This window comes from Rhinoraja longicauda, chromosome 24, assembly GCF_053455715.1.
Source record: "Rhinoraja longicauda isolate Sanriku21f chromosome 24, sRhiLon1.1, whole genome shotgun sequence".
Lineage (NCBI taxonomy): Eukaryota > Metazoa > Chordata > Chondrichthyes > Rajiformes > Arhynchobatidae > Rhinoraja > Rhinoraja longicauda.
This window is the reverse complement of record NC_135976.1, coordinates 16,531,641-16,550,275: the sequence shown is the minus strand read 5'-3', so window position 1 is coordinate 16,550,275 and position 18,635 is coordinate 16,531,641. Positions and strand designations below refer to the sequence as shown.

General features: G+C 40.7%; 1 protein-coding gene across 2 annotated transcripts in view; it reads right to left on the bottom strand.

Moving 5' to 3' along the window:
* Window positions 1–2,594: 2,594 nt before the first annotated feature.
* Window positions 2,595–18,635, bottom strand: part of mapk14b (mitogen-activated protein kinase 14b) — a 94,834-nt gene continuing 78,793 nt past the window's right edge. For both annotated transcript variants that reach the window (XM_078420716.1, XM_078420715.1), the window contains exons 7-12: window positions 15,833–15,947; window positions 13,966–14,037; window positions 12,170–12,249; window positions 10,497–10,575; window positions 3,265–3,438; window positions 2,595–2,903 (exon numbers count right to left, since the gene is read on the bottom strand). In XM_078420716.1, coding sequence (XP_078276842.1) covers window positions 2,827–2,903; window positions 3,265–3,438; window positions 10,497–10,575; window positions 12,170–12,249; window positions 13,966–14,037; window positions 15,833–15,947 — 597 coding nt within the window. In that variant the 3' untranslated portion in view covers window positions 2,595–2,826. The remainder of the gene's footprint in view (window positions 2,904–3,264; window positions 3,439–10,496; window positions 10,576–12,169; window positions 12,250–13,965; window positions 14,038–15,832; window positions 15,948–18,635) is intronic.

Below are 18,635 nucleotides of genomic sequence, written 5' to 3'. Positions count from 1 at the left end.
ATCGTTGTACTAAATGTTGTACCTTTGGCCATGTGGAAGTTGGCCAATGTCCACATTTGACGATGTAGAAGTGAGGACGCCACTGCCGGGGGAAGGTACAAAGGAGTTCCCGCCATGGGGGGGGGGACTGCTGTGAGAGAGGGGGGAGAACAATGGGGACCTGGTGTAGGGGGACCACTGTGAGGGAGGGAGAAGAACAATGGAGGACCCTGTGTGGGGGTGCCACTGTGAGGGAGGGGGAAGAACAATGGGAACCTAGTGTGGGAGGGGGAAGAACAATGGACAATGGAGGATCCGGCGTGGGGGGACAAAGGGGAACCTGGCACGGGGGTACTTTGTAACCTCGTAAGTGCCCTTCACTGTGACTTGTCACATGTGACAATAAAGTATTCATCCATTCGACTTGATTATACTCATGTACAGTATTTTCTTTGACACAATAGCATGCAAACCAATTTTTTTCCCTATCTCTTTATATATCTGACAATAATAAATTAACCTTTTCTATGGAGTTCAGAAGTATGAGGCAAGACCTATTGATTTAGTGGACGATGAAGAGAGGATGTATCCTTTTACTGAAGACTCTAGTACAGGGGGACATATTGAGAATAAGGTGCAATCTAATTATAACTGAGAAAAGGAACAATTTCTTACCTCATATGGTGGTGAATCTTTGGAAATCTACCTCGTAGGACTGTGGAAACACTCATTGAGTTTATTCAAAACTAATATCAACTCAGTTGGAGCAACTCAGGAGGCAAGCCAACATCTGTGGGGAGAATTAGACAATGATGTGTAGGATGGGCTCTTCTTCACTCTTGCAATAAAGGGCAATGTAGAGCTCGTCTTCCTAACTGCTTGCTGCTTTTACTTATAAACTTTCTGATTGATTTAGGAAGCCACCCAAATTTCTCTGAAGGAAAATAACTGCAGATGCTGGTACAAATCAAAGGTATCACAAAACGCTGGAGTAACTCAGCAGGTCAGGCAGCATCTCAGGAGAGAAGGAATGGGTGACGTTTCGGGTCGAGACCCTTCTTCAGACTGATGTCAGGGGTGCGGGACAAAGAAAGAATATAGGTGGAAGCAGGAAGACAGAGGGAGAACTGGGAAGGGGTAGGGGAAGAGAGGGACAGAGGAACTATCTAAAGTTGGAGAAGTCAATGTTTATACAGCTGGGCTGCAAACTGCCCAAGCGAAAGCACCTCATATTTCGCTTGGGCAGCTTCCATCCCAGCGGTATGAACATTGAATTCTCCAACTTTAGATAGTTCCTCTGTCCCTTTCTTCCCCTTCCCAATTCTCCCTCTGTCTTCCTGTCTCCACCTATATCCTTTCTTTGTCCCGCCCCCCTGACATCAGTCTGAAGAAGGGTCTCGACCCGAAATGTCATCCATTCTTTCTCTCCTGAGATGCTGCCTGACCTGCTGATTTACTCCAGCATTTTGTGATAACCTCAAATTTCTCAGAAGATCGACAATTAATAAATTCTACTTAAAAACGCCTACAAATTAAATTGTATATTGCCAAGTTGTTTTCAGCATTTTTGATTTATTTATGACCATCTCTGAATCATGCGGCACGGTAGCGCAGCGGTAGAGTTGCTGCTTTACAGCGAATGCAGCGCCGGAGACTCAGGTTCGATCCTGACTACGGGTGCTGCACTGTAAGGAGTTTGTACGTTCTCCCCGTGACCTGCGTGGGTTTTCTCCGAGATCTTCGGTTTCCTCCCACACTCCAAAGACGTACAGGTATGTAGGTTAATTGGCTGGGTAAATGTTTTAAAAAAAAAATTTGTCCCTAGTGGGTGTAGGATAGTGTTAATGTATGGGGATCGCTGGGCGGCACGGACTTGGAGGGCCGAAAAGGCCTGTTTCCGGCTGTATATATATGATATGATATGATATGTAGGACACTGCTGAAATTTAAATGGGACCTGAAGGTATGCATCTGACACGATATCTGCTTCAAAAGCAGAGGGGTTTGCTTGGAATAAATTGACCCAATTGTGGCTAATCTAAGATAGACACAAAAAGCTGGATTAACTCAGCGGGACAGGCAGCATCTCTGGAGAGAAGGAATGGGTGACGTTTTGGGTCGAGACCCGAAACATCACCCATTCCTTCCCTCCAGAGACGCTGCCGGTCCTGCTGAGTTACTCCAGCTTTTTGTGTCTATCTTTGGTTTAAACCAGCATCTGCAGTTCCTTCTTACACATTGTGGCTAATCTAAACCGGGATTAAGTTTTAGGTTTATTATTGTCACATGTACTGAGGTAGGGTGAAAAGCTTTGTTTTGTGTGTTATCTAAACAGATCAAACATACCATACATAGATACAATCAGTTCAGACTTAAGTGCAACAGTTAAAGCAAAGAGAAAGGTAGGGAAGTGCAGAATATGCCAAGAACAGTTATTCCCACATTTGACCCAACCTAGAATATTGGAGGAAATGACAGTTTATTGTGGTTGATGGTGGAGATGTAAATTTGTGAGCAACTTATCCATAGTCATCACAGAAAATTAGCCTAAGTTCAAAGGAAACAAAAGCATATTCCATTGAACATACATTGAACATTGTTTATTGGACATCTTGGCGACATTATAGAAATAATTATATTCACATCTAGTTTTCCTATCAATTACTCTGAATGTCAGTGATTGTACAGAATGTTCAACTGAAGTTACTATTAACATATACATGTGATTTAAATGTTCAAAAGATAAAATGGATGAAATTCTGTAATTTATAAACATGCATGTACTATTTAGGATTTTCAATTCAACACATACGAGTTGGACTGCATGGGTCAGTGGTGGTCAGAGAGCTACAATGATGTTTCCTTAGGAATCCTGTTTAGACTTGATAACGGAACAAATCTCATCACCTCCTGAAATGCATGTCCTGAAAATAACAGTAATAAATTAAATGTCTTTCTGGTTTACATACAGATATTTAACATGTTATGTCCAAGCCTTTTGATTTATTTATATATTTGCAAAGTCTTCATTAAAGTTACTAAATTTTAAAATTAGTAACAAGCTTAAAGCAATTCTGTGTATCATGTGAATAATTCCTTGATATTTTTTAAGGTTGTTAGTATCCCATAAATTAATAAGCATATGAACAGATCCACAAATAGTCCTTCGTTTTTGTTAATCTGGAAATCTAGTAATATTTCAGCATTTGTTTTAGAAAATAAAATACTTTCTAACGTGAAATGAAGTGATGCAGCTTCATTACCAACTATTCAACAATCACTTACTTTTCCACATATCAACTGTCAATTTCAACTGGTCCAAAGAATCATCAAATGGCTCAGGTTTGGTCTCATCCTCTGAGTCTCTGAATGGTTCAAAGTAAGGATGACTCAGAGCTTCAGTCGCTGATAACCGTTTGTCAGCATCCAACACCAAAATTTTCTCCAGGAGGTCCAATGCTAAGAGAAATCATTGATATTTTTAAATAAGGGAGAACTTTCAACTCTTCTTCATCCAAAAGTTACCATCAGAAATATCTGTACAGCATGCTACAAATATTTCTGTGAAATTGCCTCCATAGACATACAGGTATGTAGGTTAATTGGCTGGGTAAAGGTAAAAATTGTCCCTAGTGGGTGTAGGATAGTGTATTTGCATCATCTTCAGCCACAGGAGTAGTACTTTCAGAGTGGAAGTTGGTTAATATCTCTCCAATATTTTGCTTTAGATCCTCTCTTGATGTTGGAGGGGTGCAAGATCTGCCCAGGCAATCCAGCCTGCAATTGGAAGACTGGTTTGATGCTAGACAGGGTCTTTATGCAGCACTGAAAGAGGCCCTTCGGCTCAACTTGCCGATGCCGACCAACATGCCCCATCTACACTAGTTCCACCTGCCTGCGTTTGACCCATGTCCCTCTAAATCTGTCCTATCCATGTAACTGTCTAAATGTTTCTTAAACGTGCTAGTTCCTGCCTCAACTATCTCCTCCGGCAGCTCGTTCCATACACTTACCACTATTTGTGTAAAGACTGTTGCCCCTCACAAACCTATTTGCTCTAGTTTGACCTACTCTAGGTAAATGACTGTGAGTTTACCCTGTCTATTCCTCTCATGATCTTGTACGCCTCTCTAAGATCACTCCTCATCCTCCTGCGCTCCAAAGAATAATGTCCTAGCCTGCTCAACCTCATCCTATAGCTCAGGCCCTTGAGTCCTGGCAACAACATCGGAATCTTTTCTGCACCTTTTCCAGCTTAACATCTTTCCTATAACAGGGTGACCAAAACTGAACACAATACTCTAAATGTGACCTCACCAATGTCTTGTACAACTGTAACATGATCCCCCAACTTCTATACTCAATACTCTGACTGATGAAGGCCAATGTGCCGAAATACTTCCTGACCACACCATCTACCTGCACTCCTAGATCCCTCTGCTCGACAATACACTCCAGAGCCTTACCATTCACTGTGTATGTCCTGCCCTGGTTTGACTTCCCAAAATGTAATGCCTCTCACTTCTCTATATTAAACTCCGTTAACCATTCCTCAGGCCACCTGCCCAACCGATGAAGATCCTGCTGCAATTTTTGACAACCATCTTCACTGTCTACAATACCATCCACTTAAGTGACATGGAACACAACCTCACCACAACATTTGAATTATTTGGACAAACTTAGATTTTCTTTAAGGGAAAAGCAAATAGAAAGCATGCTGTAGAAAAGGAATACTGCGACAAGTGGTATCAAATAAAAGCTACAGGTACTGGAAGCAAAAAATGCTGGAAACACTCAGGAGGTCAGACACTATCTGTAGAAAGAGTAACAGTTAACATTTTGGGTGCAGATCTCTTCATCAGAACAAGTTCCGTGCAATAGGAAAACATAATTTTAAATTAAATCCTATCCAGGCTACCAATGTTGAAAATTAGTACAGTTAGACAACCTAATACCAGTACTTTTAGTATAGTTACAGTTAGACAACCTAATACCAGTACTAGTTTCAGCATTAAGCTGAAACTGATAATAATTGAACAATTTAATCCAGAATGCTCCCAAGGATAAACAGCTTCATTTACTGCTGTGCAATATATTCCCAGAGTAATTGATATTTTAAATGTGATAGAGTTCCTGATTTGTGATTAGCTTATGTCCAACATGGGAGATCAATAATTTGGTTGGGAGGTGCCAGCACAGCAATCTTGCTCTTAACATTAGCAAGACCAAGGAGCCGATAGTTGACTTCAGGAAAGGAAAATCAAGGGGCCACGTGCCTTTCTTTATTGGTGGGATGGTGGTGGAGAGAGTCAACAACTTCAAGTTCCTGGGTGTGCACATTTCTGAAGATCTGTCATGGGTTCAACACAATGATGCCATCAAAATAGAAAGATTTTCTACTGTCTACTTCCTCAAATGTTTGAGGAGATTCAGCATTCACGTTCAAGCTTCTTCCCATCGCCATAATTCTTGAACCAATCTGCACAACTCTAACCTAAACGCCAACCTACCTCAGCACCAAATCACTGTGGTCATTACACTATGACTGCTCTACAAACTTAGTTTTTTGCACTATATTAGTCTAGTTTATATGGAGTAACAAATAATTTATTGTATGTTTATTTTTGATGGTGTTGCATTTAATAAGCCTTTAAAGCTACAGCAAGTAAGAATCTCATTGTTCCCATTCATATCCTGTGCTTACGATAAATAAACACGCTTGATCTTGAACTACCTGCTTGATAATGACATTTTTTTAAATCTTGTCACTCTTAAGTTGTCAATTCTATTGCTCAATGCTGAGTTAGTGAATGAACTGGATTTCTACTCAATTTGTATTCAGGACCAATGAGTGCAAATTTCTCATTGTGCCCTGTTCCTCCACAAGCACTAGCAATGAATAATTTGCCAGTAAGGAAAGAGATACCACATATAAAGAGATTGTTTCACTAAACTAATCTTATTCTCATGAACATTTACCTGGTCTTAAAACATCATGATGGCAAATCTATCCCATTCAATAGCTGAATGAAATCAAACCAATGACACTTGGCGCTAACTCTTATAAAGCAACTCTTTCAAATAGTTAAATAAATGCTGCAAACTATGGTACTGTATGTGCATGTCAAATACTCTCCCATTCTTGGTCCAAATGGACACATGCCAGTGGCCATACTCCATATGAAAGTGTAATTCAGAGCTTCCATTTGATCTGAAACGTATAGCTTTGTTCTGATTAAGCAATAGTTGAAATGCAAAACACAAGTAAATAACTCTTTCTATTAAAATATTTAAAATAGTTTCGTCTTTCTTTCTTTCTATTTTTTTCTGACAAAGAACAAACTTCAGTAAAGTTTGGTGATTCTCCGATAAACAATTTCTCTGCAGTTGCGGTACTGCACTGTTAAGAATGTCAGGAATGCTCACAGGAGCTGCCCGAGGTCACAGTGGTTACAGGGATAATTGAAATATGCAGATCGCACTCCCATGAGTTAGATTGATGTCAACGATGAATAACTGGCAGATTAATGAAAAGCTTGGGTTTTTTTTCATCTCAAAGTTCAAATCTTTCAGTGTCTTCAAGGAAATTGTGAATTCTCAAAAGCACTCGATGGATAATGCTTTTTGTAAGATGATCCACATTGGATGCTCCGGCTGACTGTTTTGTTTTTAATTGTTTTGTTTATAATAGTAAAACTGAGCTAATTGTTTAAGTTTAAGGTATATCTGCAGATTTTTCTCCCTTGTTGCTATGTTGTCTCCTTATTCCAAAAGGGGTAGTATGGATGAACTATGAAACTACTGGCCAAAGAATCTTACAGCAGTAGTAGGGAAGTTACTGGAGAAAATTCTAAGGGAAAGAAATTATGTTCTGTTGGAAAGGCAGGGATTGATTGGGAAGAGTCAGCATCGTTTGTGCAGGGGAAATCCTCGCATGTCCAACCGAGTTTTTTGATGGTGAGTTGGCAGACATGATATACAAGCAAGGATTGTGACAAGGTCCAACGCAACAGATTAATCAGAAGATTAAACCACATGGGACCCGAGGTGTGTTGACAAACTTAATCCAAAATTGACTTGGTACCAGGAAAACAGAGGGTCGTGGGGAAGAGTTTCTTTGATTGGAAGTTTATAACCATTGGTGTACCACAAGGATTGGTGCTGACCTTTGCTGTTTGCAACATCTATACATAAATTATTTGGATGGAAATTAGGAGGTCAAATTGTATGGCGGCACAGTTGCACAACCTTACGGCTCCAGAGATCTGGGTTCAATCCTGACTACGAGTGCTGTTTGTATGGAGTTTGTACGTTCTCCCTGTGATGCATGGGTTTTCTCTGAGTGCTCCGGTTTCCTTTCACTCTCCAAAGATGTGCAGGTTTGTAGGTTAATTGGCTTCTGTAAATTGTTCCTGGTGTGTTGGACAGAACTAGGGTATAAGGTGATTATTGGTCGCCACGGACTCGATGGGTTGAAGAGCCTGTTTCCACGCTGTATCTTTAAAACTGAAACTAAAATGAGTAAATAAGCAAACAACGTGAAAATTAGTGGAATCCTAGACAGCAGAAAAGGTTGGCTAAGGATACAGTCGGGCATAGATAAGCTGGAAAGTTAGATGAATTGTTGGCAGATGGAATTTAATGCAGACATTTATGAGGTAATGTATTTTGAGATATCAAATCTGACAGGACATATACAGTAAATGGCAGAGACCTTGAGAGTTCTGGTGTACATAAAAATATTGGCATTTCCAGTTTAATGTTCCCTGAAAATGGTGACACAGATGGAAAGGCCAGTATAGAACACATAGGGCATACTTGCCTTCAGAAGCTAAGACACTAAACATAAGAGTTTGAACATCATGTTGCAGCTGCACAAAACATTGGTTAGGCCACACTTATTTTTTGGACACACCAAGCATTTTATACAGTTCTGGTCACCCCACTACAGGAAGAAAGTGGCAATATTCATCAGGATGGCAGACGTCAGTTAGAAAGAGATACTGGATAGACTGGGTTTGTTCCCTCTGGCACATAAGAGGCGCATTGGTGATCTTAACATTACATGGGTGTAGATAGGATAAGTAGTCACAGTCTTTTTCCTGTGGGCAGAGAACTAAAACGAGAGGGCAGTGATTTAAGGCAAGAGGGGGGAAATCTTAAAGGGTATTTGAGAAGGTAGGAAAGGTTTAAAGTACTACTGTCATGAGTTTCCACCCTGACCTCACCTTTAGTTTAGAGATTCAGGGCGGAAACAAGCCCTTCGGCCCACCGAGTCTGCGCCGACCAGCGATCTCTGTACACTAACACTATCCTACACATCAGAGAGACAATTTCAAGCCAATTAGCCTACAATCCTGCACATCTTTGGATTGTGGGAGAAAACTGGAGCTTCCCAGAGAAAACCCACGCAAGTCACGGGGAGAACGTACAAACTCCATACAAACAAGCATCCGTAGTCAGGATCAAACCCGGGTCACTGACACTGTAAGGCAGCAACGGTACCAATGTGCCACCACACCACACCTCTTCCATTTGCCTTGGCAATATGCAGCCTTGTCTCGCTCATACGTTACATATTGCTTCATCCAACGCCCTGGAAATTAAAGGATGATAAGTAACCTTGCTCTGAGAGGTCTAAAACAACTTTAAGTATGCCTTTGGCCAGCTGGCCAGAAAATGCTTCTGGAATGTGGGAGTTGATTTCTGTTTGGCTCAGAGCTCCCAATGGAAAACCTGCCAATGAGAATTATAGAAAGGCCCAGTAACTAATATAACCTGGACCGTTTTGTGACTGCAAGCTTAAAATCGTTTAGATTGTTTGCAATGTTAATGTTGACAGATTTGGATTAAATTAGAACATTTATAAAATCTTTGAATTTTCAGGATTCTATCAATCCACAACATTGCACTTAAGTGCAAAGAAGTAATTACTATTAGTAATCTTTAATGATGCACAACAAGAGAATAAAACTGCTTTATTGCAAGTTGAGTGACTAATTTTAACGAGTTGAAAAAACTGCAATTTCTTCTAAAACATTATTGCGCACCACTGGTGATTTAGTCCGGGCTGGAAATCCAGATAGTCGAACTAATACACAACTGATGAGAAAAGTAGAGTACAGGGGCAGGAGGGCAAAGGTGGAATGTGTAATTTTTATAAGCTGATGCCCTTTCTCTTCATTCGGTCCCAATAGGAAAAAATAGCCGATGGAACAACAAAGCATCCATTCTTAATCTCTGCATAATTATGTTGTACACTGTTCCCATATCCTGGTTTACAGACAGAGTGCCACAATTTATCATTAGATGTGATTCATATTCTACAGTGATATATGCGGAAGCAAGTGATCTCAAATTGCTGATGTAGTATCTTTTTCCTCTCTTCTGAGGCAGTCCCTTGCGACCAAGAATGGCATGCATCCACTGCAAATACTTTCACTAATAAATGTGACTGAGAAAATGTATAACTGTACCTTTAAATATACGTATTTTGCAATCTTGCATGCAATACAGGATTGAACAGCAATTCTAAAACAATTCTGCTGATAAAATAATGTGTATAATTATTTTGAATATGTTTCACTAAGATGCATGTTTAACACACATTCTTAATATTTTCGCTAGCCATGTTATTTTTTTTTAGATTTAGATTTAGAGATACAGCGCAGAAACAGGCCCTTCGGCCCACCGTTGTCCGCGCCGCCCAGCGATCCCCGCACACTAACACTATCCTACACCCACTAGGGACAATTTTTACATTTGCCCAGCCAATTAACTTACATACCTGTACGTCTTTGGAGTGTGGGAGGAAACCGAAGATCTCGGAGAAAACCCACACAGGTCACGGGGAGAACGTACAAACTCCGTACAGATGGCGCCCGTAATCAGGATCGAACCTGAGTCTCCGGCGCTGCATTCGCTGTAAGGCAGCAACTCTACCGCTGCGCCACCCATGTTATCATTGATTGATTGATTAATCCATTGAAAGATATGGCATGGGATCTGCCCACCGAGTCCAATCTGACCATAAATCACCCGTTCACTCTAAAACAATTCCTGCTGCAAGATCATTAACTCAGTGAAAGATACTCTTTGGTCTGCCTGAATCTTCCAGTACAATGAGACATCCATAAGAGAATGCTGGCACTGATGCAGCCTAAGCAAAGGGTTTGTGGGAAAGGACTACAGTCCAGGGGCCTCCAGCCACTGGACACCGAGGACCCTCAAACACCTAAAGTTTGTATCACCCCAGGGAGCCACGCGAGTACCATGTACACAAAAATGTGCTAACACCATTCACCACTGACACTGTGAATATATAGGCTGCAAGACTACAAATGTAAAAAGCCCTGCACTGCTTTTGTTCCCCTTTTGACCATAAAAGTTTCACCAAAGCATAAAACTTTAAACCTTTTAAAAAACAATTTCAAGTGGTTAGTCTCAGTCAAACGGAAAAATCAATTTGTGGAATTAAACAAACATCACTCATGAAAGAAAAAATATTAACTTACCTAAAGATTTGGTGTTGGGAAATAGGGAAGAAAAGTCTGTTTTCTTGATATAGGGGAGAGTTCTAATATATTCTCGAGCCTAAAAATGAAAGCAAACATCTTAAATAATGTTGGAAAACCTAATAAGTTAGCAATTTTATGTTATTCTGGAGCCAGTTGGAAATCGATGGCTGTGAGACTGTCATCTGGTCCCTTCATAACAAAGGGGTGATCAGGAAACAGCATCAACGTATTTATTTACTTTGTCATAGGAGAAGATTCGACATGTCCAAGAGGATTCTCTCAAACATCTATAGATGTACTGTCGAAAGTATTGTGATGGGATGGGAAAGTATTGTGATGGGTGGTCTCATTTTAAAATCTCTGAGAAAAGTATTTAAAATGTTACACAGAAATGCTCAACGAAGCCATACAGGCATGGATGCAGACCAAGTGCTAATAATAGCTACAGTCACAAGATGCTGCTGCAATCCAGAGCAATGAACAATCAGGCCAATTTTGCAAGCAGTGCTTCCTTTCTGTGTAAAAGATGACAGAATTACCCTGAATGCAATTGGCACTCAAAATTTTCCAACACAATAAAATTCTGATAATCTGCTCTTCCATTATAAATCTCGATGGGTCGACATCTGGCTCACCAGGTCACGTCTCCTACACTCCATGGATCAGGTGGTGGAACGGCTGCCTCACAGCGGCAGAGACCCAGGTTCGATCATGACTTCGGGTGCTGTTTCTGTGCCGATTGCACGTTCTGCCTGTGACCCCACGGGTTTCCGCTGGGTGCTCCAGTTTCCTCCCACATCCCAAAGAAGTGCGGATTTGTAGGATTATAGGCCACTGTAAAATTGTCTCTCGTGTGTAGGGAGTGGATGTGAAAGTGGGATAACATAGAACTGGTGTGAATCGGTGATCGATGGTCAGCGTGGACTCGAAAGGCCTGTTTCCATGCTGTATCTCTGAAGCTAAAACTTAAAAAACTTTAACCTCATCAGTGCACCCAAGTATGACTCCTCTACTCTGAGTAAAAGACTGTGCATTTACCCTATCTATTCCTCTCATGAGCTTATACACCTCTGTAAGATCACCTCACATCCTCCTGCTCTCCAATGCATAAAGTCCTGCTGGCTGACCCACTGAGCTTCTCCAGCACTTGGGTTTTGCTCAAGATTCCAGCATCTGCAGTTTCCTGTGACTCTATGTTATGATATTAGTGGGAGTTATATGCAATTGTGCTGACAATCTGCCAGTCCAAGATCAAAGTGCCGAACAGGTGAAGTAACAGAGTTTTACTGAGTTTGGAGATGGGTTAACTGATTTTGAGTGAATTGTACTGGTATTGTGAGTGTGCAGTCCATTTACAGATGGTATCTTCAATGTTCCACATTATCCAAGTATATTTTATCATGGTTTTTATCAACTCAAATCAGGGAATGTTTAGAAATGTAGGGTGTAGCCTTGCAATGGTTGGCCTTGCAATAGCACTCAACATTAACGTAAGTACACTGAAAATCCTAGCATCTGTTAAGGACTTTTACGCATTACACTTAATGAATAATACCGTGCACTCTTACAAAGATCCAACATTTTTAAAGGCTAGCAATAAGATGAAGTATTGCAGAAGGTATTAAAGTGAGAGCAGTGTAAACCATGCAAAGTCTGAAATGCTGCATTACCTCAATGCTTTCTAATTTTTGAATGAATTCAGTCCCAGGAGTGCCCGTAATCTTCATAATCTGTGCTAGCTGATCTAGGTCTGGTTCTTTTGGTCAAGAATCAATTATTGCCATTAAAATGTTTGGCCACAATTAGTAATAAAATTAGGTAAAACTGTAATATCCCAATTTCCAGCAGTCAGTGAATACACGGTGGTAATTCAGCACAGTAGCCACAGTTAGACTGAGTAAAGTGATCTGTGTCAATAACTAACACTTAATTGCTCTAACATGGACCATAAGGTAGTATTTTGAGAGATTGGTCATGGTGTATATCAATGCCAGTCTCCTGGACAATCTAGATCTCTAGATCTACAATTTGTGTACAGGTAGAATTGGTCCACAGAGGACACCATTTCCTTTGAACTACAACCAGCTCCAGATCTCCTTCACAATAAGAACACTTATGGCAGGATGCCATTCATTGCTACAGCTCAGCTTTCAATACGATAATACCAAAGAACCTCCGACCTAAACCTATGGACCTAGACCTTGGGGCGTGCATTTGCAACAGACTTCTAGACTTCTTGACCGGCAGAACTCTGGAATTGCCCATAACATTTCCTCCACCCTGACCATCAACACTGGTGCTCCTCAGGTTTGTGCATTCCCTGTACACCCATGACTGTAAGGCCAAGGATCACACCAATTCTTCCTTTAATTTGTCAAAGATACCATTGTTGTCGGATAAATCTACAACAATTATGGGACAAAGTACAGGAAAGAGATTGAGACCCTTGTCGCAACAAGACAGTTGGTTATTAACCTAAAGAACCAGGTCAACACAACCCTGCCCTCCTGCTGTAAAGATGGTTGACCCCTTCAAGTTCCTCAGCATCCTTTTCACCAGCAACCTAACCTGGTCCCTTCACACTGATGAGGTGATCAAGAAAGCACAACAGCATATTTTCTTTCTTCAGAGTTCAGATTCAGCATGTCCACAAGGATTCTCTCAAACTTCTGCAGATGCGTTACTGAAACTATTCCGACACAATGCATCTCAGCCTGCTATGGCAACAGTTGTGCTTCTGGCTGCCTGAACCTCCAGAGAGTGGCGAACACAACCTCGTCCATCACAGGCTTGTCACTTCCTTCCATCCAGGGTGTTGCATCAGGAAGTTTGGAAGTATCTTCAAAGATGCCAGCCACCCTCGCCTTTCCCTTTTCCTGCTTCTCTCTTCCGGGAGAGCATAGAGGAGTTTGCAAGCCTGGACAAAAATACTTCAAAAACAACTTCTTCCCTACTGCTATCAGACTCCTGAACCAATCGCCTCTTTCAATAGACAATAGACAATAGACAATAGGTGCAGGAGTAGGCCATTCAGCCCTTCCAGCCAGCACCTTTCACACTCCCTTCCTTGAGGTGCTGCCACATACTCTTATACAATATTATTAGATATCCCACTACTACTCTCTTTTTCTTGTTTGCAATACTTCAGATTGCACTACAAGAGATTTGAACCTGGTTTCCTTTCTGATCTGTTCAACTCTATTACATTACCAACCCTTCCTCACCATTCATATATACTTAACAAGATGATACTTCTGTAAATAACATTTAATGAATATTGCTGACAAAAACAAGCTTACATTGTAGATTCTATCTTTATCACTTGTGATGTATGAGATTAATAAATAACCTACCACAATTTAAGTCACATAATTGCTTCTTATGATAGTTAAGATACCAGTATTAATGGGTGAGGCTTTAGTCAAGTAATCGTGAACTACTTCAGCGACACTGGATAAAAGGATACAGTCTTTTCCTTTGAACAAAATCCTGCCGTTCATCATTTCAGCAAAAATGCAACCAACGGACCAAATATCAACTGAAATTGAAAACCAATAGAGAGAGCTGTTAAATTATTGTAAAATTGACAAAATTGTTGTGTTGAATTTTGAACCAGATGTTGTGTGTTGTTAATTCATACATAACGAAAAGATCTCTGTTGTGAACAGATTCAGGCTCGGTTACTTTGCCTCTCTGAGGTGAATTATTTCCATCGGTCGATTTTCCTTCGGAAAATCACACCATCCACTCACAGTGTGGTCCATCCCCCTTTGGTTCCTTCATGAACCGGCTGCCTCTGGAGAGATAGGAAATTGTCCGGTTCAGTTATAAAAATAAATCCCCTCAGAATTGGCCTATTCCCATCACAAGAAGAGATGTGTAATAAAAGCAGCCTTGTTAGTGTCTCTTACATCCAGAGGATACTTAGAGAGAGAGAGCTAGAATGTAGCAATTGTGCATTAGTTTATTTAATCTTCCTATCAGACTTTTAAAAATGAATATAAAATATCTTGATATCCATATCAACAGCATTTAGTTTAGAGGTAGTTTAGTTTAGAGATACAGTGTGGAAACAGGCCCTTCAGCCCACCGAGTCCACCCTGACCATTATTCACCCGTACGCAGGTTCTATGTTATCCCAGTTTCGCACTAAGGGTAATTTACAGAAGCCAATCAACCCGCAAACTTGCACGTCTTTGGGATGTGGGAGGAAAGCGGAGCACCTGGAAGAAACCCACGCGGTACCAGGGAGAACGTGCAAACTCCGAAAGGACAGAACCCATGGTCAGGGTCGAACCGGGGTCTCTGGCGTTGTGAGGCACCAATTCTACCACTGTGCCACCCAAATGGATTGGCCATTTATGATTTGAGCAGCAGATTAACAAAAGCACTTACTCAAGTAGTTTATTATTGGTCTCGTGCATATAAAAGTTCTGCATTACACTAATGACTTGGAGTCCTGTCATTGCAATGAATGTTACCCAGCCATCGAAGAGGGTATGGGTTAAAATGGATTTTAAAAGAAGGTCCAATGAAGATAGACAACATATCTGTAAAACAAACTGACTCAATGTTCAATGTTGATGAGAGTAAAAGTGCCTGAGGATTCCAGTAAGTGAGAAACACTGAAGAGCTGCAAATCAATTCACTGAGCCGCTGAATCTCAGTTTAACGGCCTGTTCTCGTAAAATATTTTTATTAGTAGGACGCTTGAAATCTCACCTAAACCATGCCTTGTATTCACTGGGATTGGCTTCATTTGCTAATAAATTGCTTTGCTCAGTCAGCAATAGCTGACCAAGCAGCATTTTCAAACCATTTTAGTACCATTACTGAACACAATAATATTGGACTTTATCTTGCATTAAACGCTATACCCTTTATCCTGTACACTGTGGACGGCTTGTGTTGTAATCATGTATAGTCTTTTCGCTGACTGGATTGCACACAACATAAAGCTTTTCACTGTAGCATGTGACAATAATTATAAACTAAAGGATAACAATATTCAGTAACCATTTCAAGTAGCTTTTACTATCATGTAACAAAATCTACCAACACTCGAATTCTGAAACCAAAAACACTGTCTGTAAAAAATACATTATCTGTAAAGCGAAGAGTTTAATATCTAAACTTTGACTGTTCTTTGAGATATAGGCTTACTGTTCCTCTAGATATTGGCTTACTTCTGTATTATCAGCAGTTTACATTTTTAGTTCCCATATATTAATGCAAGGAGCATTGATTTAGTATAAATATTTAATCGTGTTGTGATACAAACATTTTTGCCCGAGAACAAATAATTTGTGTGATCAGATGTGATGGGGACTCACCAGTCTGAGTGTAATGCCTCCAATTCAAGATGACTTCAGGTGCACGGTACCACCTTGTAACCACATAGCCGGTCATTTCCGAATCAGTGTGTCTGGCAAGACCAAAGTCGATGATCTACAAATATGCAGATCCAATTTGAAACGTTTCTTTCTGGATAATCCTTGGACAATTTCTTTTAAACATTGATAAACTGGACGTCAAGCATCAAGATTCAGGTAAAAGCAAAGAACTGTAGATGCTGGTTTATACCAAAGATAGACACAAAGTGCTGGAGTAACTCAGCAGGTCAGGCAGCATCTCTAAAGAAAAAGGATGGGTGGGCTTTCGGTCCAGACTGAGCCTTAAGAAAGGTCCCAACCCGAAGCGCCACTCGTCTTTTATCTCCAGAGATGCTGCCTGACCCGTTGAATTACTCCTGCAACTTGTGTCTATCAAGATTCAGGGATAGTTTCTTCCTCCACCCTTGTCATTTAACCAGCTCCAGGTTGCATCCGTCTTGAGATCACACCTCCCCAAACCAACAATGGGCCCACCAGGGCCCCTCCCTGCCTGAGGTCATTTATGGCCAGCCCTGGTTAGTCCTGGTCTTTTATTACCTCCGGCTCTTCACTCCACCCCACCTCCCCCAACCCTACCTTTAGTCTAAAGAAGGGTCCTGACCAGAAACATCACCCATCCTTTTTCTCTAGAGATGCTGTCTGATCAGCTGAGATAAACCAGCACCTTTGTGTCTATCTACAGTTTCTTCCCAGCTGTTAACAGGCAACTAAACCATCCTATCACCACCTAGAGAACAATCCTGACCTACCATCTACCTCACTGGAGACCCTCAGACTACCTTTATCTTGCACTAAACCCATTCCATTTATCCTGTATCTGTACATTGTGGACGCTTGATTGTAATCATGTATAGTATTTTCCTTCACTGGGTAGCACACAACATAAAAAGCTTTTCAATGTACCCTCGGTACATGTGACAATAATGAACGAAGCTGACATTTGGTTGCAGTGCATTAAAGTTGCTACATTGCCATACCTGCCTCAACTACCTCCTCTGGTAGCATATTCCATATTCCCAATGTCGTCTGAGTGAAAAGGTTGCCCCTCAGGTTCCTATACACCAGCATCACATTTTATAAATAATAAGCAAGGAAGTCCTCCAACTTTTTTGGCCAGCAGAAGAAGCCAAAAGGTTTAGTTGAATGGTGCAGCAAGTATCAGTTTAATTGCAATTGAGATACAAGACCAGCCTCGAGATACACACATGCTGAACCACCCACACGTCAATAGTGACACAGAATAAGCCCTTATTCCTTCCAATTCCTTAAGTCTATTAAATTCAAGTCAATTCAAGTCAAAGTAAATTCCTTAAGTCTATTAAAGTAAATTCCTTCCAGCCAACATTTCCTCCCATTCAAAGTCTGTGATGAAAACCAAGTAAGATAAGACAATAAGGACCAGGCTTAGGCTCATTGGATGAATGATATATGGAGAGTGTGGATTATTGGCATCTTTGAAACCTGATTCATTACTTTCATAACAAGAGGTTAGAAAAAAAGAGTGGAGTTGGTGAGATGTGCAATTTTGTGCAATGAATCAACATCCAAAATGTCAACGATTTTTGGTATTTTATTATCTTATTAACTCCTTGCAAAATTAATAAATAACAAAATTGCAAGTCTAATGTACGAACCGTTTACAGAAATATTGAGAAGTAGTTAAAATTTAATGGATACAGCAAAATAGTTGTTTTATCCAGATTGTGATAAAGTGCAAGTAGCAAATATACCAGCTGATATCAATTCAGTATGATCAGGTCATTTTGCAATATAACTTTAAAATATTATGTCAAAAAACTGAGTTCTGCTGTTGCATGAAAACTCCCCGTTAAAAAAAATTGAATTCCATTGTAGTAATAAGTGCAATACATGAAATACTAATGAAAATAAGTTTAATGAGAAGAATCAGATTAGACTGTCAAAGATCTGGAAGTGAATCATATCTGCAAATCCTCAAAAGATAGAAATCTAAAGAGTGCAGGCTTCTGTAAAAGTCTTGGATTCGAAAGGTTAAATACCCTCCTGAAAACATATTCATTGACTTGGAATAAATACCTGGACAGTGATATGTCTGGTCAATTGTACAGCACCTGTTTAGCACAGATGAAATTTTTGTCAATTTTCCATCAATCTGTGTTCTGGGACTGACAGTTCAATTTCCCAGTAGGTTGAGTGATACTTTCCACAAATCTCTGTGCGAGTTCCACAAATGTCAGTTGCTTTTCCACCAGCTTGCAATACGTTGTTTAGTTTTGTTTATTGCCACATGCACTGAGGTACAGTGAAAAGCATCTTGCTGCATGCTAACCAGTCAGCTGAAAGATAATACATGATTGCAATCAAGTCGTCCACAGTGTACAGATACAGGATAACGGGAATAATGTTTGGTGCAAGATAAAGTCCAGCAAAGTCCAATTAAAGATAGTTCAATGGTCCACAATGAGATAGGTAGTAGATCGGGACCACTCTAGTTATTGGTAGGATGGTTCACAGCTGGGAAGAATCTGTCTCCGCAATCTGGAGGTATGTGTTTTCACATTCATGGTGCCTGATAGGAGAGGGGAGAAGAGGGAGTGACTGGGGTGAGACTGGTCCTTGGTTACGCTGGTGGACTTGCAGAGGCAGTGTGAAGTGTAGATAGAGTCCATCGAAGGGAGGTTGGTTTGCGTGATGGTCTGGGCTGTGTCCACAACTCTCTGCAATTTCTTAATCTCGGATGGAGCTGTCCCGAACCAGGCTGTGA